Here is a 26,319-nt window from a genome sequence, read left to right as displayed (position 1 = left end):
ATGAAGGACCACTGAGCATGACAACAGATGAGGCCTGGCGATAATGAACTTAGAATTGTAATTCAAGGATTTTGGTCAGAGAAAGCAAGGGCAGAGGCAGCAATTGAGAGCTCAGTGGAAGAAGGGTCCAGAGCACATTAGCAGAAGTGTACTGACAGCAGGGCCAGGTAAAGATTAGCTGTAATCTCTGCCATGGACAAACAAAGTCTAGTCTCTAATGACAGCCTTTACTGCATATTAATGCTAAGAAGCATATGTTCATTTAATGGGACAGTAAAAAGGGAAGAAGATACCTAACATGATTTTAGGTATTGGCATCCCCAGTGAAAACTCCAGTCAGCAGTTAAGTCATGCAGAGGCAGTGCTGGCAGACAGTCCTGTAATTATGAAGCCAAATCCTTTGTAACAAAAAATTGCTCTTATGAAGACTCTCACTTGATTCATACCTACTGATCATCAGTTAGGTTTGAAATTTAAAAGGATTGTCTCACTTTGACTCTCTTCAAGGAACTAGAGGAATTTATCATAAACAAGGTGTAAATTGAGGAAAATAAGTAGTAAATATAAATTAAATTCAAGGAAATTAATAAACTTAATAAGATATGATTTTTATTTTTGATAAAAATAAGACACATTACAAATGTTAAATGCAGTACTTATTGTAGCCTTTGCTCCTTTAAGGTATCTGACTAAGGGAGCTTTTGAAAAAGTTTTCCTCTTGGGTTTTGAGTACTTCTATCTTAGTTGCAGATCTCTTTTGAGGAACTAGAATGTAAGCTCCATGAGGGCAGGGATTTTTTTATGTTTTGCTCATCACCATATTCCCAGCATCTACAACACTGTCAGGTGCGTAGTTTGTACTTAATAAATACTTGAAGAAGGAATGGATGACAAAAAAAATGGACAGATGGATGAGTAAACCATATTGCAAAATTGTATCATTAAGCACCCTTAATCCAATTATATATGGCCTCTCTGCATTAAGAATTTTCATAACTATATTAGCAGTTACACAGGTATATGAACAGACAACCTTTAAAATACAGGAAATCTATATCTGATCATATAGGCAAGGAGTTTCACTATACTTAGCACAGAGAAAATGCAAGAAATTCCCATTTTTTAATAGGCAGACAATCCCAAGGGTGTATCTTCTCATTTTGACATAGATCAAAGAGAACATGTTTATGGTGTAGTAGTTGTTTAATTTTGAAATAATTTTTACCATTATTTCTTAGGGTTTTTTTTTTTTGTGTGTGTCTACATGTATGAGTTTGAAAAATGTATAGCATTCACAAGTATGAATCTGGACCAGTGTTATACATCTGTGTAAAATATCTCCCCTATTAATGAATGTCAGAGTTTTAATTCTTTCTGGATTGATTGAGCTGCCTACATTGTATAAACATTACCCGATGAGTGGAGGGAAGGGGAAAGCAGAGGTGAGGTAAACAGCAGTAAGACATAGCCTTAAAGCTCAGCATTTATAATAAAACCTCAGTAAGTCAGAGAAAAGTAAGAAATGGCTAGTAAGAATTTTCTAGGGGATGAAAGAATTACTGGGAACCAATTAAAATGCACATGGTGATATCAATATAACTATCTTGGAAGCGATTTGGCAATTAATATTTTTATTATTTTTAATTTCTTCTACATGCCTTTTATATTCTCAAGAATTGAAAACATGAAATCTTAATTTTTTGTTCCTTGTGGGGGAAAAAAAAATCATCTAGTCACAGATGTTTGTATGTTACATGTGAAGAACGTAGCCAAGGGTGAGATGTTTTTTCTTTTTAAACTGAACAGTGGAGTTTGTTTGTTTGTTTGTTTGTTTGAAAAGGCAGAGAGAAATAAGAAAAGGAAAAAAATTTCTCTCTACCCACTTTTTCCTAGCAAAGGAAGTTGTATCTGCAGGGTCATTGTGGGGATGATATCTAATGTATTTAAAATATTTAGCATGGTGCCTGTAGGTGCTCAATAAATGGAAGCGTTTGTTAGAATATCTTAAATGATTTCATTGGAAGATTAAAAATAAACATTTTCAAGTGTATTAGAAAAGCTGAACAGCATTGGGGCATAAATTTTTAAGAGTTTCCAAAACTTATTCTAGTAAAAAGAATGTATTTCAGAAGCATAAGCCTTTTCTTTAGTTGTAATGATGTCTTTTTACTCTTAGATTTTAAAATACTGGTTTTTAAAACTTTTTCTTGGCATAGCTGTAGCATGTTCTCCAAAGCATCAAATATAATTTGTTTCTTGGAGTTAAATAGTATGTTACAATATAAATCAATAATGGGTCAAAATCATAGGTAATAGATGTCTTGAGAAGAGTAAAGAGGCCAAATTCTACCTAACTTTGGTTATCTAAGTATTACTGTTCATGGTTGCCTTAGATGTCATTTCACCAAAGGGTCATCATTTGTATAAAATCCTAACCCAAATACAAATGTTCAAATTTTGAACAAATGTAAATTCTTCTGTAATTTTAAAGTTACAAGATTTTAAAGCATATTTATAAATATAGGTCAGTTTTTCGTAGTATCTTTCTGCTGTGAAAAACTTGCCTGAGCATTTCACTTTTGAATATTTTTATCATCCATTGTAGCTTGATTTTATTGCTAGTTTGTCTTCTGGGTAACAGTATGATTATACCATGAATTTATATTTTTAAATATTTTTTGCAAAGTTGAGTAATTTTAAATGGTCATTTAAAAGGCACAGTGTCAAGTTTCTGTATTTGCCTCTGCCATGAAATTGGGCAGATGCAAGGAATTATTTCTGAGCCTTAGCCTGCGTGTTGAAGCAAACGCCTTGAACATTTTGAAGGTTTTCGACGGTACCACAGAAGTAGCACTCTTCAGGACTTGGCTCTGCTATTGAATAATAAAATTCATGCAGAATTCAGAATTCCTTGACTTAATCTGTGCTTAAATTGTTAGTTATCTTCTTAAGGCTAATCTACCAAAGAATTTTAAACGAACTCTACAACATTCTTTCATGATGGTAAGTATTTTTAAAGAGTTAACTGGGACAGTACACCAGGTTTTGCCACTTGACCACATAATTGAGACCGTTGGCCTTCAGCATACTGAAAGAAGCAAACCTGGGAGTGATAATGCTATATACATAATAGAGGTATTTATAAAATGAAGTAATGAATTTTTATTTCAGTTTCATTAAATGGAGACATAAAATTGAGTGTTCTGTTATTAGTTGTGGTACTGTAGTTGCGTTAACCAATGAATTACAGTTCTTATTCTTAAAGTATGAACTACAAGTTGGTTATTTTGTTTACAGTCTAACAATTAAGACATATCTTATAAACCAAGAAATGCGTTAAAATATCTTTATTAGATCTGTAGAGCTCTAAAATTAGTAATTTAATTGGGTTTTCAGAACATTCTTCCTGGAAATGAATGAAATGTATGGGATGATACAATATTTGTGGAGTAGTAGACCTTAAGAAAGTCAAGTTTGTGGTAAGGAACCAGGACCATTGCTGCTACACTTTTCCCCAGAATTATAAATGCTAGTATAGGGCTTGGCAAACAATAGCCTGTAGGTACTTATTACCTATGTAATAATTCTGTAACCTGCCAGTTCAGAATGGTTTTTGCATTTTTATATGGTTGGTGGGGGAAAAAAAAATCAAAAGAAGAATATTTCCTGACATTTGAAAAGTCAAATTCAAATTTGTGTCCATAAAGGTTTTTTTTCTTTTTTCAGTTTTATCGAAATATAATTGACAAAATATTCATAAAGTATTATTGGAATAAAACCATGTTGCTTTGTTTGTGTTGCCTATGGCTGTTTTCCACTACAGTGGCAGATTGAGTACTTAATGACACAATCATTAAGGCCACAAAGCCTGAAATATCTGCTATCTGGCCCTTTACAGAAAAAATTGGCTCACCTTATGCTGGTAATGCATAGCTAAATATAAATGACCATAAACCGGTGTGGTGAAAAACTCTGATTCCCATTTGCCTCTTTGTAATGGACTATATAGAAAGATGGGACCATACCAAAGCCACAGGAGGGGGGAGAGGTCAGTTGTCTAACTTCCTGCAAAAGAGACATTATCAAGTGTTGATGATAGGATATTGTTACTGGATACTTTTCTACATGTTGATTCCGTTGTTTGAATGATTTTGGCATATAATGGACCCCAGACAAATTGGATAATAGTTATGTAGGAAATGTTATTAGATTCTGTATATTGGTTAGCAAAGTTGCCTGAATAAGACTTTTCACCATCCCAAAGAGAAAAATAAAGATCCAGTTCATGTATTAAACAAACATCTATTCAGCCTTTACAACATATGAAGCATTATGTTACATGGTATGGGGGCATACAAAACTTATATAACTCAGATACTTATATCAAGTGATAACCTATTTAGGAAACCTAATTTAACATAACTGCTACCATTTATTGAGCATTTACTGTGTGTTAGACACTGTGCTAAGCATTGGCATGTTATCACCCTTAAACCTCCTACGACCCTGTGAGATAGCTGTTGCAGATTAGGAAATCAGCAATGTGACCAAGGCCACCCGGATTGTAAGTGATAGCACTTATATCATATCCCAGTCTCTGACTCCAAAGCCCATGCTGTTAACGATAACTTTATTCATGTACAGTTAAATACCATCACTAGAGCCAAATTATGGTATACAATGGCAAGAAAATTTACAGGAGAATGTGTGATAGTCTAAAATAGTTGAAAATGCTTTCAGTTGAGGGAACTTAATAGCTGGTATTAGCTGGTTAAAAACATCAGATTCAGAAAATGTGTCTTTTCTATCACATAGTTTTTGGTACAAACTGTGTAGTGAGATGCTTTATTTCCATTTATTCATCTGGCTTTGTTTGTTTGTTTTTTTGTTTTTTTGAAAGAGAGATAGTACAAGCAGGGGAGGGGCAGAGAGAGGGGGAGACAGAATCTCTAGTAGGCTCCAGGCTCTGAGTTATCAGTGCAGAGCCCAGTGCAGGGCTTGGACCCATGAACCGTGAGCTCATGACCTGAACCAAAGTCAGACACTTAAGTGACTGAGCCACCCAGGTGCCCCTAGGAGCTTACACTCTAAAGTAGTTAAGATGAGACACTAATTGCTATGTTGTAATTCCAGTACCTTATGTGTGCAATAAAAAGCATTGTCTACATTGAAAGCCAGTTTTATCATGATCAGTACAGCCAGATATGATTAAAATACAGCTGTAATTAAAATAGCTATTATGAATGAATCTGGAAGAGTCCATCTCTTATATAATAGTCCATCTCAAATAAGGGTTTATTTGTGGGGAAAAAAGTTTATTTGAAAGCAGCTTCACCTTCCCCTTGTAAAATATTAAAATCATTTTCAGAAGTTGTGACCCACAGAATGAAGGATCTTCATATCTCTGTTCTACATCATTTGGAAATGTTTTTCTAAGGACACTGTCTAGATGTGATCACATTGTAAACTAGCGTTCTATAAAGGAAGCATCCAGAATTAATGTCAGACAGGTACTGTTTCAGCTTTTATTTTGTAGATAGCTTTCTTATAAAAACTTTTTTTTAATGTTTGTTTATTTTAGAGACAGTGTGAGAGAGTGCAAGCAGCAGAGGGGCAGACAGAGGGAGACACAATCTGAAGCAGGCTCCAGGCTCTGAGCTGTCAGCCCAGAGTCTGACACAGGGCTTGAACTCACTAACCGTGAGATCATGAGCTGAACCAAAGTCGGGACGCTTAACCGTCTGAGCCACTCAGGCGCCCCAAGATAGCTTTCTTTTAGAACAGATTTAAACTTGAGGCAACTTGTATCTTCTTTTAATAGTTATTCGTTGTTAAGCTATAATGTTCGTAACTAGAATATAAACTCCATAGAAGCATTACCTGGCAAATAGTAGATGCTATGCTTGTGTTTATTGAATAAATTGTGTATGTCTGGACATTAAAATTCAGCCAGCCAACCTATGGGATAATCAACACTGTTGCATGCATGGCTGTGTATATAGAGGAATAGGGGCTGAGCAGAGCCATCGTTTGCACAGTTCTTGGCAATCCATTATTCAGATCCATGGAAAACAGTAAAAGATGGAAAGGAAGTTTCTAGTTCTATTATTTGAGAAGTAGTTTTTAATGGTTTTATTTATGTACTGATATAAGTCAGCAGCTATTTATGTCCTTCCATTAAGTTGATGATTGAGCTTTAAAAATCAAACTGTTATATATAGAGAAATATTTTTCCATAGTGTTGATCTGTTTTTAGACATCATAAGTATTTCTGACACACTGTGTTTGGTTTTAGGGGAAAAAGAAGTTGGGCCAAGAGAGAGCTCCCACTTCTTTCCAAAGCACAGAAAAGTTAATAATTTTGAGTATTTCTTCTAAACATTTAACATAAGTGAAAGTTGCTCAGCAATTAAGAGAAAAAGGTCCTGAGGTAGAAATTACAAAATACTACCTAAAGGGACTTAAAAGCAAGAATGAAATATAGAAGCCTTAGAATGGGCCCACCCTAAGAACCCCTTCCACCTTGACCTCACTCTTAAAGTGAAGTGCTGTTGTTCCCATTAGGCCTATAGGAGGGGTTAGGTGTTAATTTAGTTCACTGCCTTCCAGAGAAAGGAAGAAAATGAGGCCCTGAGGATCAACTCTTAGAATGCTTTCTTTCGCTTCTCTGCCTCAGAGAAGATAACTATCTCCTGCCACGCCCTACCTCCTAAGATCATTAAGTTAGAGAAATTTGGTATAAATGTGGGAGTAGAGAGCGATGGAAGACTGAGAGAATGGAAGAAATACTTTGTAAAATGTTTAGTGAGACTCCAGAATATGTGTTGATCAGTGATTTGTCCTAAGAGAAGCTCTTGTAGAAAAAAAGCCTTTGGTAAAAACTACCCTTTATTTTAAAAATATTTGCTTGAGGAAAATGTCAGAAAATTGTACATTGGAGCAGTGGCAAAGATATCACAGAGAATAGGCTGTGGGTGGGAAGTCTACTGTTCTCATCTAGAACAAATGGAGCTTTTGGCCTGAGAACAGTAGAGTATTAGTTCTATTTAGGTAGTATCTGTGGAAGCTAGATCCTGATTCTAGAATGGAGATCAGATCATCAGGAAATTGAATGGAAAAGTCAGTGGAACTCCACTCTTGTGGTTTCTTCACAGTGTTTTTTTTTTGGCTTATCTTTTCCCCATTGACTTCCATTCTCTCAACCTTTGGCATTTTTACCCCCAGGCAAGCTAAATCATTGATTTGTCATTTTCTTTCTTGGAGGCCCTGTGAATTGTACCTGTTCCTGCCCCCCCACCTTGGCTCTTCAGTTTATTAACTATGACCTCTTTTGTATAGTGTACTAATTTTTATTGGCCTTGGATGTCAGTATATAGACTGTAGTTTCCATATCACTGATAACTTTATGTATGTATTTATTTATTTTTAGCACCGATAACTTTTTAACTTCTCTTTTTTCCCCGGTTTACCAAGTCAGATCTCAATTTAGTTACTAAGGCTAAGCAAAAATCTCATCCTTAAGCACAAGTGGAATGGACCTTACACTAGAAGTAAGAAAACCTAGTGGAGCCCTAGCCCTGTCCCCATTTGCCTAGAGAACCTTGACCAGTGACTTAATCTTCCTGAATTGCAGAGACCTCTTTGATGAACTAAAGAAGTTGGACGAATTTATTTCTAAATCCTCTTCAGATTTTAACATTTTTCAACCAAAAAATTACCATACCTGTGTTTAATTCTTTCAGATAGTTAAGTCTGCTACTTTCAATGGCATTGAGAAGAGTGTAGTCAGAGAATTGGTTTCCCAGCTGAACCTGTTCAGGAGCAGGAGTTGCAGCTGCCCCTTGTTTGTTTCATGGGAGGCCATGTGCTGTTGGGGTGTGTGTGTGTTTTGCTCTTTTGTTTTAATAAAGGAATTGGTGAAGGATGTACTCAAGAATTAGAAATATTAAGTGCATTTCCATGATATGCGTGGCATCATGTCTTTTGGTTAAGTGTTCTCTGGCAAAATCAGTATGGTCACTTCCTAAAACCTAGGGAAAGTTCGGTTTTCCATTTTTAGGAATGGATCCCTCTCCAGACCCCTGTTGATTTCACTCAGTCCACCAAATGAGCTGGTTGTACATGCTTCTCTCACTTTAGGGTCTATCTTGTCATCTCATAGCCCCTCTCCATCCTTCCAGCCTATCTACCCTGTTTCTAAAATGAGTCTCTTGATTTCACTGACGTTAGAAAAATAAGTTTTAGGAGGGGCTAGACCATAAATAGTGGCCCCTGGGACTCCTCTACATCAACACTTATTAGACGAAAGAGACGCCATCCACACCTAATAGGTTCAGTGTCTATTGTAGATCCTTTTTCCTTGTCAGACCTACTCTTTCTTCCTGACCTCCATGTGCTGCATCCTGCTTGGCTGCTAGTCCCTGCTGCTTTAACTAGACTTTCTGGATTTAATAACACACTGCTTAGGTCTTAGAACTGCCTCTTCTGACTTACAGAGTTTGATTCCAGGTCTTCACTCTTTCTGACCAGTTCTCTCTTGTCATCCTCTGTTAAAACTTTCTGGGATTTAGCCTACCTGGAATTGAATTGTATTTGCCTCGCCATTGTGCACATTAGCATAAATAATTGATGTTAAGAAAATGCCCACTTCACCATCCAACTCCCTTAACTCCATACCCACCCACTTTGAGCTGTCTAAGAAGTTTCTTGACACCACTAAGAATCTGCCTGGTTTTCGAATCCTCTGCTTGACCTGTTTTGATCACAGTTCAAAGTCCAATCTGAAGTTGCTAGTACTGGAAAATGCTTCATCCAGGGTCATGCTGGAAGAATTGTTGGGTCTTGTTTTTAATTCTGACTCTTCCAGTTCTTCATATGCTCTGAGGAAAAGATGGTATATGATTTGGCCACAACTAAAATGTGAGTTCACTAGAGCTCATTGAAGACTAGGGAATTTCCTTATAAGCCAAGGCCATTTTCATCATATTAACATTCCCATGTGTTCCAGGAACCTTAGGATTATCTGGGTTCTGCATTTCCCCCATGCACCTTCTAGGCTGACTGCCCTTTACTCCCACAGGCCATAGAGTTCTCCTGTCCCAATAACAGAAGTGTCAGATCCTCATCTACCTGCAAGAGCCACAATGACAGAGAAAAAAAGCTTAGCAAAAGCATGTAGTCATGAAGACTAAAGACACCAGCAGAGAAATGCATAGCACCTAGTCCATTGACCTAAAACTTGATCAATTTAGAATGCAGCATTCTTTTATGAGTTAATTCTGTAGTTAAATTTATAACCCAGGCCCCTGAGAAGAGCAAAGAAAGAAAAATGGCACTTCCACTCTGAAGGTTCATCCACTACTTATATTCCTGGTCAGGCACAGTGTCTGTGTAACAGAGGCACTTCTCCCTCCTTTCCTTCCCTTTTTTTTTTTTTTTTTTTTTTTTTTAAGCAAATTCACAAGCTGTGCCATAGGGCATATTTGCTGAACTGTGGCTGGGGAATCTCCAGCAAGAATCATGAGGCAGAACAATTTCAAGCTTTACTTGGCATTGCTCTTATAGGCTGGAAAGACCTCCAATCCTTTGCAGGGGCTGGGACTTGGCTCTCCATCATTATCAAGGCTTTGTAGCACAGTACCGAAGTTGTTGAAAGGCACCATGGAGAACATGTTTTATTGTGCTTGGCTTTCTAACCCCAGGTCTGAAAAGTTATCTGATACTCTATTAGACCTTCATGGGGGTCAGAGTGCTATGGCAACAGCCAATGCCAACTCCTTCCCAGGTGACCTGAAAATTTTGTCTCTGAATTTGATTCCAAACCTTTCTCTGCCTTATAATCACATTTTTATCTTTATTTTGGTCAGTATATTCACTATCATGCTCCTTTTATCCCTGCACAGATGACCTCAGTACCCTCAAGAATACAAAACCATAGTTAGATCATGTTGCTCATTCACATAGGCTCTTAGAATACCTTTGTGGATCAGAATCCTAGGTTCACATTCTGAGTTTGCATTATTTTGCTCCTAGACTGATACCTTGATGGAGAAAGTAGACCAGGCATTCAAGTAGTGGGCTTTCGAGAACTTTAGCAGGGTTACTAAAGTCTCTCCACAACAAGTTTGGTTACAAATCCAGGCCTCCTACTGTAGACATTGGATAGACTGTAACCTAAGAAGGGTCACCTTGTACATAAAAGAGAAGATACCTCCAAATAGTCCTATTTTATATCCTAACACAGGGGAAAGGTTTAGCAGCCAGAATATAGCTATTCTCCATCTCCAAAATACCGTTCACCACACCCCCCCAGGAAACTTAAAGCATGAGGCTCTGCTCTGATGGTTATAATGACTGCCTTGCTGACATAGTTCTCCACTGTCTGCTAGCCTAAGCCTCAATATTCTCGGGTAAGGTCATTGGTGGCCATTTCCCAGCCAGTAGTAAAACATCCTAGTCTGAGAATGGATGTTTTTCCTCTCACCATTGGTAGATGCTTAATTCACTCTGTCTGCCTTAAACTGTATGGCCCCTGTCATCCCTAAAGTGCTTTTTGCTAACATAGTTTCCATAGATTCCATAGAGTGTCAGCACTCATTAAATAGTTCATTGCACTTGCTTATCCTACATTGTAAGTTTGGTGGGAACAAGGGCTTTCTCTCCCTCACCATTTTGTCTTCGAGTTTTAAAACCATGTCTAGCATTCAGGTATTTACTGAATAAATAAATAAATGTGGGCATGTAAATAGGAGCTGTGCCCTGTTTGCTCTTAATTGCCCGCTCCCTGATTTTGACCTCCTGTCTAACTAGACCTGTACTATCTTGTCTTTTCTACCGTATCTTGTTTCCCATGTCACTTCTGAACAATGTGATAATTTTGCCCCATCTAACGTGATTTTTGGGGAGGAAGTCAAATAATCATTGCTCTCTTCCCTGATTTTACTGAAGGCCCAGGGAGGTCAAGTGAGTTGATCAAGATTATAGAGCAAATCTATATGCCTAATGATTGCTACACTTGTCCCTTGGCAGATTTACATCTTTGGCTGGATGTGGCCAGTAAACATTATCTAGAGCCTCTTTTTTTTTTTTTTTTTAATTTTTTTCATGTTTATTTTTGAGAGAGAGTGTGAGTGGGGAAGGGGCAGAGAGAAGGAGACAGAGTCTGAAGCAGGCTCGAGGCTCTGAGCTGTCAGCAGAGAGCCTGACACGAGGCTCGAACTCATGAACCATGAGATCATGACCTGAGCCGAAGTCGGATGCCCAGCTGACTGAGCCACCCCGGTGCCTCTAGAAGCTTCTTTCAAGTCTTGCCCCTAATCAGGTTTCCTAAGCACCTGCAGCCAGTCTAATAACTGTTCTCCATCTCCAAAGTACCATCTTCAAAATAATCAGCTCTTGGAGAGTAATCATATGCTCCCACCCCTTGGCACCACCACTTTATTTTTGGAATAAAGAATGTTAGATGAGGGAATATCAAGCTGATTTTGAAGTCACAGCCTTGTCATATACGTAGGATGAGAGATGGGCAGAGCCTTGGGACATGCGACCATTTCAGGGAGGGAAGGGGTGAGAGGACTGTAGCTTAAAGAGGTTAAAGTTTGGGCACTTGTGTCTTTTTTAAGCCAAGGTGGAAATGGGCAGTAGGGTAGCCAGAGAAGGATCCAGTGGGGTGGGGCAGAATAAAGATGCAAGAAAGAGGTGTGGAAAGTAGTTGCTGGATCAGGGTGGAAGGGCTTTGAGCTTGAAGTACCCCACTTCAACAAAGAGTGAAGAGAAATATTGGAGACATATTAGTGAGAAGTAGGAAGTTGTGTCCCAGGAAGAAAGCAAAGTCCCTGCAAAAATGAGGTGGGCACAGAGGGAATTAGGGCATGAGGAGGTGGGAAGAATTTGAAATAGGAAGCAACCATCCTAGGGGATATTGGAATCTCTTGCCGGTCAGTGCAGCACTGATGGACCCAGGAATGAAGGTCCTGCTGAGGTGGGATAGCCTACACTGAGACCAGGCTGCCAGGTTTGGTGACTTCCATTGTAGTATCAGTGGTCTGGGATATGAAGCAGGAATGAGTGGTGGAAGGACAGTGAAACGGGGAATCTGCCTACTAAGTGGTGTATCTGAGCAGGGCATACAGGTCAGGGAGCAAGGTCTGTGAGGGTCAAAAGTAGATAGAAGCTGAGGGCCTAGAAGGAACAGGACAGGGTGATGTGCATACAAGTAAGGGTGAGATTATATTTGGTCTGGGGAGAGGAGTAGATCAATATGTACGTTTTCTTCTGTCACTTTGAAACCTGCAAATTGATACATAAAAAACTATTCCTCTTCCATAGCTAAAGTACGGTTGCATGTTCTTAGTAGTTGGTATTTTTCTCCCCACCACTGTTAATTTCAACACTGTTTTCTCTTCCCATTTGGCTTGAACATCTGGAGATTTCCCACCCGCTCCTGTTCTGAGGTCAGCCTTCTAACTCCTGTCATTTTGGTCTAGCTCAGTGATCCTTAGCCTTGGCTACGCACTGGACTCTGCCAACAGGTGCCTGAGCCCTACTCCACAGAATCTGATTTAATTGGCCTGAGGTTTTTTGTTTTTGTTTTTTAAGCTCCCCAGGTTGATCTTTCCAGGTGTTCTCCTTTGTGGGAGTGAGGACTCCCATTAATGTGTCACTCATGTTGGGGACAACCTTGTGAACACAGGCACACTTCTGTAGCCACAGCCCTATCACAAGCATGGCTAAGCGTCAGGACTCTGGAGTCAGATGCCTGGGTTCCTCTCAGTTTTGTAATCCCAGGCAAACTCTGTATCATCTAGAATCCTCAGTTTCCCAATATGCTGATGAGAATAACCATAATAATGCCTGAAAAAGGGTTAAATCAGATAATGTAATAAGCTTATTAGCACAATGCCTAGCACATAGACGTACTTAACGAATATTAGGTTTTTTTGTTAACATTTTTGTTGGGATTGTGTTAGTATTGTTTCTAATATATGGGTTGTCCATAGGACCACACAAGTTAAGTTTAATTTCTTCCACACAGTATTTATTTTGTATGTATACGTTGCTTAAATGAAGGAAGATTGTAAGCTATCTTGTTTTTAAATTAAAAAGCAAAAAAAGCTTTCTGACCGCAGTAACAGGACATAGAGTTACAGTAAAAAGATGGCAGGGGTTACTTTTCTAAATATTTAGTTTAGTTTCCATTTGCTTGGTAAGAAAGTAGTCACAGGTTGGCTCTGTCAGAAACTTGCAGATTTCATAAAGGGCTGAGTGTGGACTACGATTTTTCTAGAATCTCACTCTGGCAGGAACCTGCCCAATGACAATTCAGTTATATCTTTTACTTTTTCTCAATACTATTTACACAACACCTCTGCAATATTTATGCCATGTAGCTACTGTTTTCAGTGTTTGTAAAAAATAAAAAACCTGCCCCCTTAATGCCTATCATTCTGGCAGGTCCTTAGTGGGTAGTACTACCTTTCTGGTGAAAGGTATTTCATCAGATATTTCTGATGAGCTAGCTGCCTGCCCCCACCACAAAATGATCGTTCCAGGGGTCAAAACTCTTGCTAAAAACAACATTAAACGTCTGATGGATATTAACGTACTTGCATTTACAAGCAGTGAAATTTGTCGTCTTCATGTTGTTATTTATGCAGCATTAACCTTTTTCTCCAGATCATTGAGACTGAAAATATGATGGACCGAATTGTGACTGGCTTGTCTGAGTCTAGTGTCAAGGTGCGGTTAGCTGCCGTCAGGTATGAGCTTTAAATGGTCTGAATAAAAACCCTTTGCCGTGTGTTTAACCTGTTTCCTTTCCGGACCTTCACTGAGTAAGCGCAGAATCCAAATGTTACTCAAAAGTATTCTCAGGTGAACTCATACAGTGTGTAGCATCGTTTAACAGAGAAGCTAGCTTGAAAAGCCCTTGAAGCCCTGAAGTAGTTGAATTAACAATGTCTATAGATATACTTGAAGTGCATATCAGTAATTAGTGAAATGCCAAGCAGTGTGTTTGAAAAGTAAAAGTTTGAGCTTCTTTTGAAGCTAATTTTGATTGTTCTTTGTAGATGTTTGCACAGTTTATCTAGATCTGTGCAGCAGCTTCGAACCAGTTTCCAGGATCATGCTGTGTGGAAACCTTTAATGAAGGTAAGAAGCAAGCAGCAAGCAGCACCCATTCCCACAGAGTCTTTCGAGAGTTGAGGTAGCTGACCGCCCTCCCGGTCTAGGAGCATGGCTGATGTTTGTTTAAAACATTTTGAATATTTATCTCCTCAAATCTGATGTTGTAAGCATCTCAAGGTCTGCTGAACCTGTTTCCAGGGTCAGCATCTCAAGTGTGACAGGGAAACAGATGCCTAGTTATCTTTTCTTAAACGAAAGTTTAGTTTTTCATCTTAATCTCCTTGTATGTTTGGTATTATTACACTTTAGACTTGATCCAAAGTCTTTGTAATTTTTAATTATAAGAAGGAAAGAAATCAGCCATTTAGAGATATAACTTGTTCCTAGTCTTTTGGGAATCCCTGGATATTTTTTTTTACCACAGTGTTATCTTCTGCTTCTCTACACCAATATCACTTCTTTGGTCTTACAGCTTTCCTTGAGAGCCAAAAACAAAAAAGTCGTTCAGGCCAAATAAGTCTGAATCAAGACTTCAACTAGGCATCAGGTGGCTGCTGATGTCCGCCCCCCCCCCCCCCAATATATTACAGAACCATAGGTCAACTTGGTCTCTGGTCCACCATTTTTTTTTTTTTTTAAGTCATCATACACCTTGCATTTAATTGACAAAATTTTTTTTATTTAAGTTTTTGGTTTTTGTTTTTCAGTACCTACTATGAAAATCTCTGGGCACACTATAGACCACTTGCTCTCATCTTAAAGCTTCAGGTTACAGTAGAGACATCATTGTGGTAGAAATAGGGGAGGCTTCAGGCAGGAAAAATACGAAGTGGGGCTTTGAGGGAAAAAAGGAAGGCGGGAGGATTTTCCAGAGGGAGAAACAGCATGAGCAGAAACACTATGTATGGTCCATGTAGGTAGGAAGCATAAGGATGTCTTCATACTGTGGTAGAGGGGTGGGGTATTAGCACCAGGTGAAAGAGTTGGACCAGTGCTCTCTTCAGGAAGGCTGTTTTGCAATCGGCACTCTTGTTTTTAGATGGCACCTTTTTCATAGTAGCATAATCTGGATTCATTGATTCTGTCCATTCAAGATTTTTTTTTTTTTTTTAATGCTCTCCTGTTTCCCAAAATAATTCCCAAATATTTCCTCTGGAGCCATTTTCTCTAATTGCTCAGCTCATATGAATCAGAAGTGGAACAACATGCTGTTTCTAGCTAGTTCTACCTGGGCAAAGGTTTGGTGAGCCATGTAGAAGGATTTCATTCACTTGGGTACATGTGAGTGTATCAAACTACTACTTTGTTGCACAAAATGTAATACTAAAAGCTTGGAAGTAAATCATTGATTTATTTCAGATACTTTTAGGTTTCTGTTCAAAGGCTGTTTGCATGGCTATTGATTTTTTTCCCCTTTTGCTTTGCTATGTTTTCAACTATTGGTTAGCAAACTATAGAAGAATAGGCATTTGATTTTAATTAAAAATTTTATTTGTTGTCATTTTTTGTCCTTATTTTGGTGAAATTCTGTTTGGTCAGTGTTAGATGTCTGCTTCTGAATTTCAGTGTTATATCTTACACTACATTGAGTAATGCTTTTAAAATTTTCATAGAATCTATCCTGTTTTTATCATTGTTACCTCATTTGAAAATAAAACTCGATAAAAGTGCATTAATCTCTATATAACAACGAATAGTATTTTTAAAGTCAATTATTAAAGCAATTTTTAAAGCCTTGGTAGGCACTCACTTATTTCTACCAATGATTCTAAGTAGTATAATTTTTGCAAAATGATTGCTTTCCTTTTTTTTAAATTTTTTAAAATGTTTTATTTATTCTTGAGAGAGAGAGAGAGAGAAACAGAGCATGAGCGAGGGAGGGCCAGAGAGGGAGGGAGACACAGAATCCGAAGCAGACTCCAGGCTCTGAGCTGTTAGCACAGAGCCCGACGCGGGGCTCAAACTCACAAGCCTTGAGATCATGACCTGAGCCAAAGTCGGACACTCCACCAACTGAGCCACCCAGGCACCCCTGTTTTTATTAATTCACATTCTTTGAGCACCCCTTTTGTGCACTGCCATTCAGTTGATAGGGGCCAGGATAAATTAGACCATAGATAGATTAGTCCTTTAAGAAGCTTAAACTTGTTAATAGCAAAGGATATTGGCATGGCTGCACAAAGAATTTGAATAGTGGGCCGTAATAAGGGTCCTAGGAAAGGTCAGAAACTAAGGCAGGATGTGTTCAGAGGAAGATGGAACAGCTTCTGACTGGAAGGGCTTCAAGGGAGCTTGTGGAATGGGGATGAGCTTAAAGAACGGGTAGGGCGTGTACCTGAGGGATATAGGAAGGGAAGATACATAATCTCAGAGGGGGTTGTGGCAAACTCAGAGATCAGGATGCATAGTATATGAGATTTGATCTTCATCGACTAGGTAACGGTGCACAGGAGAGTTAAAATGCGGTATCTTAAAAGAACTATTTCTATTTTGTAATTCTTGCTTATTCTTGGGAACTTGAGACTTGATTTAGCTGAAGAAAGCAGATAACATGTTTAACTCTGAATTTTTTTTTGCGATGATCCATTTCCAGTTTGTATAACTAGATCTTCTAAGATTCCTTTTGGGATCATGAGCCCAATCCTGATCTGATCGCTGGTGCAGAGGATTTAGTTGAAGTGGATATTCCATATAAGTGGTGGTGTTTCTGAAGCCTTCTCTCTTAGAATCTAGAAACCACAGGTTCTGATAACAGCTAATGGTGACTAACACTTGTCATTGTGCTTTGCTGTCTTCCGAGTTGAGTGGGAGTCCATGGCAGTTTGTTTACTTCATACCTGTTATAGGTGGATGATAACAGTTATGACAATAAATTAACTTTAAAAACTTGCATTTCTGTGTGCCAGTTACTGTTCTAAAATTTTTTCACATGTTAATTCTCACAACAATACCATTATCCCCACTTTACAGCCAAGGAATTAGTATACTTATTTAGTGTTGGAACTGAAGTTTGCATTCAGGAAGTCTGTGTTCTTTATTCTCATGTTGCTTCCCTTAACATTCACCGTATCACATTTAATCTTCAAAAGTCCTACGAAGGAAGTGCAGTTTTCCTCAATTCAGAGACTCAGAGAGGTTAAGTAAACTTGAGCATATTTAAGTAAACTTGAGCACATCTAGTAAGTGGATTAGGGTTGGGACCAGGGCTGTGATTCCAGTGCTGAAAACCAGTCCCCACATTGCCCTAGCTGTGTAGTAGCTTGACTCATCCATGCTCTTGGTCAAACAGGTCCTTCTAGAGACAACATACATCAGAACGTTTCAGGCCCTAGGGCAACTTTGTGGTTTCATAAGTGGTCTGATGTGATGGAGTAAATGGAGCTAACTTGTCCCAAAGCCATCCTGTGGTGTTCACACTTGTCGCATAGAGCACCCCCTCCCTGACTTGTGTTTGTCTCTTTCTGTGCAGCACCTGCCATCCTGGCAGTGGGGCTGTAGCTTCTCCTGCAAGAGAGGTGCAAGGGTCTTAGTCATAATTAGAGCACCAGGTAAGGTTTGACACGGTATCAAGTGGATCTTTCCTAACTCTTTCTCCGATATGAAAAGTCACATTACAAGATAAATTGTGTTTGGTTCTCATTTGTTCTTATGATCTCACCTTCATTGTTCCAAACCATTAATAGCATCCCTTTTTTAAATTCCATAGGTTTTACAGAATGCACCAGATGAAATCCTAGTAGTAGCATCTTCCATGCTATGTAATCTTCTTCTTGAATTTTCTCCAAGCAAAGAGGTTAGTATCAATTTCTCTTCCTAGGCTTTGCCCAGTCTAGAGCTTAGTCAAATAATTTTCACAGCAGTTAACTGAAATTGCAGGATTGGGGTTTAAAAACTACTTCTGAATTGTTTGATGAGGGGTGTGCATGCAAATTAAATCATTTTTCAAAATACGGTTTTAATTTCCTATTCTCCCTTTTCTGTCTGGCATATGAAGCTTATTTAAAAGATATTGTAGCTTACAGTTAACCTAAACTGCCCACAACTGCAAATGTAAGGAATAATTACAAAAGTAATAGACTATTTTCAAACTGTATATACTAAAGAATAAATGAAGACTCAATATTATAAACCAGGATTGGAAATCGTTTCAAGGAAATAACTGCTGCCATTGGAAAATCATCTTTTTAATGTTTAATGTTAATGGTAGTTGTTTGGGGAGGGATTGCAAGAGGGAATATTTTTTCCCTTTTGTACATTTTACAAATTACATGTGTATGTATTGTTTTTAGACTAGGGAAAACTACAATAAGCTTTAATAAAGGAGGGAAGGAGCCTTATAAAGTTAGTTTTATTATGTGAAAATATCTCTGGTCTGCCCAGTTGCGAGCCAAGGGTTAGCCACTACCCTTTATTTAGTAGTTCCATTTGTGTTGAGTTTCTTTTTGGCATTGCAACACCTGTAGGCTTTTGACTATAATTAGGAAGGCATTTAGTAACAAGGTGGAGGTTCGGAGACAGTTATTCAGCCAGCAGAAATCTTGGAACAAATGGGGAGAGACTGGGAGTTATTCTGAAGGAAGAGAAAGTCTAGACAGGATGCCATAGTTTCCATCTGTTTTTCTCTGCCCTGGTCCTGGGGTTCTTGGCGTGATGATGATCTGATTGCAGTCAGTACAATACCATTTATCATCCCAAACAGCTCTTCTGTTGCCTCAGATCTGCCTTCCAAATATATAGTCAGGGTCTGGTTAGAAGTGAGGTAGATGAGCTCAGGCATAGGATCATTAATGTGATTGATTTTTTTTTTTAAAGAAAATTTTTAAGTTTATTTATTTTGAGAAAAGGAGCGTGCATGCACATGTGCACAAGCGGGGGAGGGGCAGAGAAAGGTGGAGCGAGGGAATCCCATTCAGGCTCTGCCCTATCACTGTGAAACAGGGCACAAACTTAGGAACCGTGAGGTCATGACCTGAGCCAAAATCAAGAGTTAACACTTAACAACTGAGCCTCTCAGGTGCCCCCATTTTTTTAATATTAAAAATAAACTGGACCCTGAACTGCAAGGGAAGGAAATGCTATAAAAGCATTTATTAGGCTAGTTGGCAAAATTGACACACGGACTATAGATTTGATAAAAGTATTGTTTTAACGTTAATTTCTCTGAATTTGGTAACTGCTCTGCAGTTATCTAAGAGAACATCTTCGTACTTAGGAAATACATATTGAAATATGAGGGGTATATGCTCTACTTTCAAATTGTTCGGAAAAAGGTAAATGTGGATATGGGCATACAGAAGGAGAGAGATAATGATACAGCAAATACAGCAAAATGTTAAAAATTGTTGAATCTGGGAAAAGAATAAGTGGAAGTACCTTATACTATCCTTGCCGCTTTATGAGTTTGAAGTTACTTCCAAATAAAAAACAAACAAAACAGGAGGTGGGGAGATGGGCAAAATGGATGAAAGGGAATTGGGAGACACAGGCTTCTAGTTGTGGAACGAGTAAGTCTCAGGAGTGACAGGTATTGTAATAGCATCATATGGTGATGGGCTGTACACATAGCATGATGTATATATAAACTTGTTGAAGCACTGTTGTACAACTGAAACAATGTAATATTTTGTGTCCACCATACTCAAAAAAGGTTTCGAAAAGAACAAAACCAATTTGTACAAGTGGAGGAATGTGTACCCTTTTCCAAAAATTTTTGAAAAGCACTGCCCTTTTTTTCCCCTGTGTAAGTCTGAATTGCTTAAGACAGTTCTGGAACCCACTTGAAAGGTAGCCTTTTAAGCATTCTTTGGTGACAGTAGATCTTTCCTCTAAGGTGTGAATTTTTTTTTTTTGAGAAATTATTAAACCTGTTTTCAGTCAAGGATCCTAAGTAATAAAGTATGCTATGTTAGATGTAAAACGTGGCATGATTATAAAAGTATGTGGCAGTTTTGTTTGTACCATTCATAGGTAGTCCTGACAGTAGTTCTAAAAGATGGGTTCTGCGGCATGTTTGGAATAACATTGACAATCTGGAAAGAAGAGTTTGGTTATGTAAGTTCCGTCTAAGCCACCATGTTGTCATAGTCCCAGCAGGTAAAGAACACGTGGGATACACGTGTGCAGCAGGCAGGGAGTGAGCATCTCAAATGACGGTGAGCATGAGAATGTGGAATTAGATAGTGGAATCATAAGGTCATGTGTGGAATGTACAGAAATTAAGACAACTCCGGAGTCTTTCAGAACTACATAGAAAAGAGAAATGACTGGGACTATCTTTAGTGTTGGAATTATTAAGAGAAGAACTGTTCTTGCCCTTCTCAAGGTAATTTTTGTATCCTTGTGAAAGTCGCTTGGAGTTGGGTGAGAGTAGGAAAGAAACCATAGACAGAGTGCCAGGGTATATATACATTCAGTCGCAAACCTGACTTTAAAACTGTGCATTTTTCCTTTCCAATCATAGCCAATTTTAGAATCCGGAGCTGTGGAACTACTTTGTGGATTAACCCAAAGTGAAAATCCCGCTTTGCGAGTGAATGGAATTTGGGCTTTAATGGTATGTTTCGTTCTTTTATATATGTCATCATTTACAAAGAGAATGGAGCTGTTATCAAAGTAAAAACTAAAGAATGTGTAATTTGAAATGTCTGCAATCTGCTTTTTAAAAAATGTTATTTTGGCCCAGTTTTCTAATGACCGAGGACCTGGAAGACTGAGTAGTCAGCTTTCAGATTTGAATATAAGCAAGTTGCACGTTCACTGGGTGCCACAGTTCTCCCATTTTATTATTAAGGAAAGTGGATACATGTTGAAACTGGACATCAAACATGGAGAAAGCCAATTTTCCTTATCATGAATATATTGATACCTGCCTTAAGCTACCTGCTTTACAAAGCCCTTTCATGTCTCCTTTGCTCTTTATAACAACTCTGAAATAAGATAAGCCAGGAGTATTCATATTTCACAGACAAGTAAACTCAAGCACAGAGTGATTAAGTAACTTGCCCAGTGTAACAGAACAATGCATAAGTGCTTAATAATTTCTTAATAACTTCTAGTAAATAATTCGTAGTAATCTAAATTATAAAACTTTGTAACTATGAAGTCAATAACCATTTTTCCTTAAGATTTACTAAAATAAAATTTGTTGAAATTGAAAATGAAAATCCTACACGGATTTCTTCAAACATAATTATAGTAGTTACAATTTAGTTACTATGCATCAGACACTAAGCACTGTGTTTTATCTCTAATTCTTGTTTTGAGTTATATTGGTTTATATCCACTTTATAATTGGGAAACTGGGACTTGGAGGGTAAATGAATCATCCAGGTTGTCACAAGTAATAAGTGATGACAAAAGGTTCTGAACCTGTTTCAGACTCATATTCTTCTTCCTGTTCCATGTATATCTGCTGTTTTTTCAGACAAACTTTGTGATAGAAATAATCATCTTCTAAGCAAACACCGAATCCAGTAGTTTCGGGTATTTTTCTCTTAAACTTTGCATCAGCTGTTAGCACTTCTCTTTCTTGAGACTCTTTCCCAGGAGTTAGCTTTGTTTTTGTTTTTTTTTTTTAACCTCACTTTCTTCCCAGCCACCTTTTTAACCTCTTTCTCGGGGAATGTTTCCCCAGTTTCAGTACCCAGGTTCCAATTCCCTTTACACTTGAGTTTCAGGGACTTCACCTACTCTCATGGTTTCACCGCCCCCTAATAGAAGTTACTTTGAAATATATATACCCAAACAAAATTGTCCCTTGTTTCCCAGGTCTATCACTTAAATGGCCTGTGAGACTTCATTTGTGGCCTCCCTGACAGGTACAATTTACTGTTGAAAATTGAACTTATCCCACTCCTCATCCATATTAACTATCTTATTCTCCTTAGTCACCGTATAACCAGCTGCTGCTTTCTTCTCTGCCCACCAAATATCAAATCCTGGAATCATCTTTGGCTTGAGTCTTTCCTTTTTTTTTTGGAGAAACAGAGTGTGAGCAGGGGAGGGTCAGAGAGAGAGTGAGACACAGATTCCAAAGCAGGCTCCAGGCTCTGAGCTGTCGGCACAGAGTCTGATGCAAGGCTCAACTCACGAACCGTGAAATCATGACCTGAGCTGAAGTCAGTTGCTTAACTGATTGAGCCACCTAGGCGCCCCTGGCTTGGGTCTTTGTGACACAGCCCAGTACTCTTTTTACTCTGCCATGCCACCTTGTGTCATTAGGTAACTTCATCTTTCGCATGTCTTAGCTCCTTAATTAAAAATAAGTTCCTGTAGGGCAATAACCACGTATTATAATAAGTCTGTAGTTTACAAGAGATTTTTGTACCAGAAGTTGATTTACGAGTTATTTGGAATTTGCTGTGTTTTTATTTTCTTCAGATGTTTTTATAGCTTCAGGTTAAGCTGGGATAAGCCATAATTTGTGCAGGAAGGAGAAAAAGGAGCAAAATAGACACCAGCCATCTGGAGTTGCTAGTAATTTGGATTCACCTCCTACCCCTTGAAGAGCTTCCTATATAATATAGCCCAGCCATATCAACCCTAGCATAGTACTGTGAATATACTAGGTGTTTCAGGGCTGGTAAAGTTAACAAAATCCACTACTAACTTGAACCCATAATATGGAAGTCCTTTTTATTTTTTTTAATTTTTTTTTTTTAATTTTTTTTTTTCAACGTTTATTTATTTTTGGGACAGAGAGAGACAGAGCATGAACGGCAGAGGGGCAGAGAGAGAGGGAGACACAGAATCGGAAACAGGCTCCAGGCTCTGAGCCATCAGCCCAGAGCCCGACGCGGGGCTCGAACTCACGGACCGCGAGACTGTGACATGGCTGAAGTCGGACGCCTAACCGACTGCGCCACCCAGGCGCCCCTGGAAGTCCTTTTTAGTTATTCTCAAAATGGGTGGCACAGTATAGTCATTAGCAGTAATTTTGTTATTGAAGTGCACAGAAGGCAATTTGATAACCAGAAAGATTTCTCAAAAGTAACCAAGCTCAGGGGTGCCTGGGTGGCTCAGTCAGTTGAGAATCTGACTCGGGCTCAGGTCATGATCTCACAGTTCGTGAGTTTAAGCCTCACATCAAGCTCTCTCTGCTGTTAGTGCAGAGCCCACTTCAGATCCTCTGTCCCCCTCTCTCTGCCCCTTCCCTACTTGCACTCTCTCTCTCAAAAATAAATTTAAAAAATAAAAATTAAAAAAACAAAAGTAATCAAGCTCATAGATACAGATAATAGATTGGTGGTTGCCAGAGGCAGTGGTGGGAGAAATGGGTGAACTGGTTTTTTGTTTGGGTTTTTTTTTCCTTTTTTAGTCTAAGTAAATTGAATAATTTTTTAAAACTAACAGTAGATTTTGTATTTATTTGACAAATCTTAAGACACTCAAATGCCCATATCAGGAAGTGGTCATATTCCTTATACAGGAGGGTATATAGGAGTTATAGTTATCTTTCTCTTGATATAATTAATAGGTGATTAACAGGATTCAGAAACATAATGTGACTTAAATTTAAGGATTTCTGCAGCTTTTATTTTTACTTTGAAAATTATCAGAGTTACTATTAAAATATAATTTAATAAAGCAAATTATGCATGATTCTTGAAACTTCTTTAATCCTTTCAGAATATGGCATTTCAGGCTGAACAAAAAATAAAAGCAGATATTTTACGAAGCTTGAGTACTGAACAGCTCTTCCGGTTATTATCAGATTCAGATTTGAATGTGCTGATGAAGACATTGGGACTTCTTAGAAATCTCCTCTCTACTCGGCCTGTAAGTAAAATCATCCAGGTTTCCAGATGAACTACCCCTGCATGTGCAGTGCGAAACGTTGTCCACCCTCACTGTTCCCATCGATATCTGCCCAGAAGTGATTCAAATGCTGCCCCTTTCAAAGAAGTTTGAAGTTAGTATCAATATCACTTGCATAAGTGTTCTGGGAGCTGCTTTACCATAAAGCCACCTGACCCTCCACTCCTCCACTGCCTGTCCTGTCTCCCTCTCCTTACTCCATGCTAGATGTGAGCCGGCCTTGATATGTCACTTTATTCTTACTTGGTTTGCTGGCCAGAGTGGGTTTTCCCATCTGCCTAAATCACTTACCTCTGGGGCCTCTGCTTCTTTCCATTTAAAGAATCCTTCTCAGTGCTATTCCATAGATAGCTCCTCACCCTGCCAACATTTACTGGATTGACCTCTGAAGATGTCAGCATGGGGAACAGTGGGTATATGTCAAAGCAGGAGAGGCTGAGCCTCGTGGGGTCCCTCTCCTTGTTCTCTAATGTTCCATGAACAACAGTGTCAGTGACATTCAGGTAGATGAACCATGGTGGTTCCTTTGTGCCTCACTTGTTTTCTGAGCCTTATTTGTACATTTGTGCGCCAGGGTATTAGTAAATCTGTGCCATATTTTCCATGTCTCTGGCTTCTCCCCCTTCCCCATACGTTTTTAAAATTCCTTTTTCTTTAATATCTTTGGGCTTGAGGATCCCCAGTGATTGCAGTCCCGTATTCTATCAGGCCAAGTCTGTGTTCTCTTTATCTTCAAGTCATCCAGAAAAATGTAAAATATATATGTATGTGTGTGTACGTAATGTATATCTCTATATGTATATGTGTACACATATATAGAGAGGGAGAGAGAGGGAAGGCAAAATGCAGTTTTATACTATGATAAACACTATCTGTTGGTATCTAGTTCTGTATGCAGTTCTCTTTCAAGCAGTTATGTATTATATTGTTTAACTTTGAGAAGCTTTCTGTTCTTTTCTATGGTGTTTTTCTCTGTTCCCCAGATAATAATTAATGGGTTTTCCATTATTTTGCAGCATATAGATAAAATAATGAGTACACATGGGAAGCAAATTATGCAAGCCGTCACCCTTATTCTGGAAGGAGAGCATAACATTGAGGTCAAAGAGCAGGTATGTGTCCCCCCACCCCCTTTTATTTTCCCCTGAGGAAAATCTTCCCCGTGTGAATATCAAGAAGGATCCTCATTAGGAGTCTCCTGAATATTCAGATCTGCGAAAGATAGATTGCTGAGATCAGAGGTGCTGTAGAGACCAGGAAGATTTGAGAAGAAAGATCCTCCATCACCCCTGAAACTGTCTTCAAGAATTCTTCCTCCCAGAATAGAAGAAAACATTACCAGAGTCTGTAGTTTCACCCTCTGTGTCATGCACTGTGCACACTGTCCCTGTATATATAGGGATATCACCTTTGATCATCCCAGAGTGAATCTACTCTCCAGGACTCATCATTTCCAGCTTTCTATATCCACCATGCACTGAACTGAAACTCCTGTAACACCCTGATAAAATAATCCCTTATGGGGGAGTCGTTTTTCATTTTTTTAACTCTAATACATCCCTGTTCTTTATTCCTATCCCATACTTCTACTTTCTGTTTTGTTTCAGTACGGCAGGTTTAGGGTAGGCATAAAAATACAGAGACCCTGCATTCATCAGGGGACAGTTTGGGAATTAACTTTTCTGTATTTCCTGGGATTTATTATAGGATCTTTTGTTTTGTCATAAAAAGAAAGGTCACCTACAAACTTAAATTTCTAATACAAGATCTGAGGCAATGGTAATGTTCAACTCTCTGACATAGATGTTGGCTACATGGTGTGTTCACTTTCAAAATTCATTGAGCTGTACACTTTCATGCGTGGAGGAAACCTGCCCAAGGTCATCAGTGGAGAGTTGAACCTAGAGTCTAAGTGCAGGGCCCATGCTCCGCATTCTCTGTGTTCCTGAGTGAGAGTAATTCCTCAGGCTTCAGAACAGTCCAGGAAGTAAGAGTGGTAGAATGTGGGGGCTGTGATTGAATTTGTGAGCAAAAAAGGCAAAAATATTTGACAAAGTGATTTTAAGATGGACATGGTAGCTGATTTCTCTTAAAATTCAATAATAAACAACTTTGTTTATTGATAAAAATTTAACACAGAAAAACTAATCTCATAGGCATCACTGAAATTAGGTTGAATGGGATCTATTGAACACAACAATGAAGAAGATGCATTGTTCAAAATATTCTACCTGAAGAGCATAGGTGTCCATTTTGTCTATAAAAACCCTCACCTAGATAGAATTCCTTTAACTTGAAAAGTGTAGCAAGGCAAAAAGTTGAGGCAAGATTTGGATGAGGGCCCCCCAAAAAAAAAAAAGACCAATAACAGTAATG

General features: G+C 38.5%; 1 protein-coding gene across 3 annotated transcripts in view; it reads left to right on the top strand.

Moving 5' to 3' along the window:
• ARMC8 (armadillo repeat containing 8) overlaps positions 1-26,319 on the top strand; it is a 108,222-nt gene that overhangs the window by 63,631 nt on the left and 18,272 nt on the right. For all 3 annotated transcript variants that reach the window (XR_006299488.1, XM_043595314.1, XM_043595315.1), the window contains 6 exons: positions 13,675-13,757; positions 14,070-14,151; positions 17,834-17,920; positions 20,588-20,680; positions 23,755-23,904; positions 24,960-25,055. Coding sequence is in view for 2 of the 3 variants with exons in the window: in XM_043595314.1 (XP_043451249.1) it covers positions 13,675-13,757; positions 14,070-14,151; positions 17,834-17,920; positions 20,588-20,680; positions 23,755-23,904; positions 24,960-25,055 (591 nt within the window). In the remaining variant the exon portion in view is untranslated. The remainder of the gene's footprint in view (positions 1-13,674; positions 13,758-14,069; positions 14,152-17,833; positions 17,921-20,587; positions 20,681-23,754; positions 23,905-24,959; positions 25,056-26,319) is intronic.

The sequence above is a fragment of the Prionailurus bengalensis genome, chromosome C2, assembly GCF_016509475.1.
Source record: "Prionailurus bengalensis isolate Pbe53 chromosome C2, Fcat_Pben_1.1_paternal_pri, whole genome shotgun sequence".
Taxonomy (NCBI): domain Eukaryota; kingdom Metazoa; phylum Chordata; class Mammalia; order Carnivora; family Felidae; genus Prionailurus; species Prionailurus bengalensis.
This window is presented reverse-complemented; position numbering and strand designations above follow the sequence as displayed.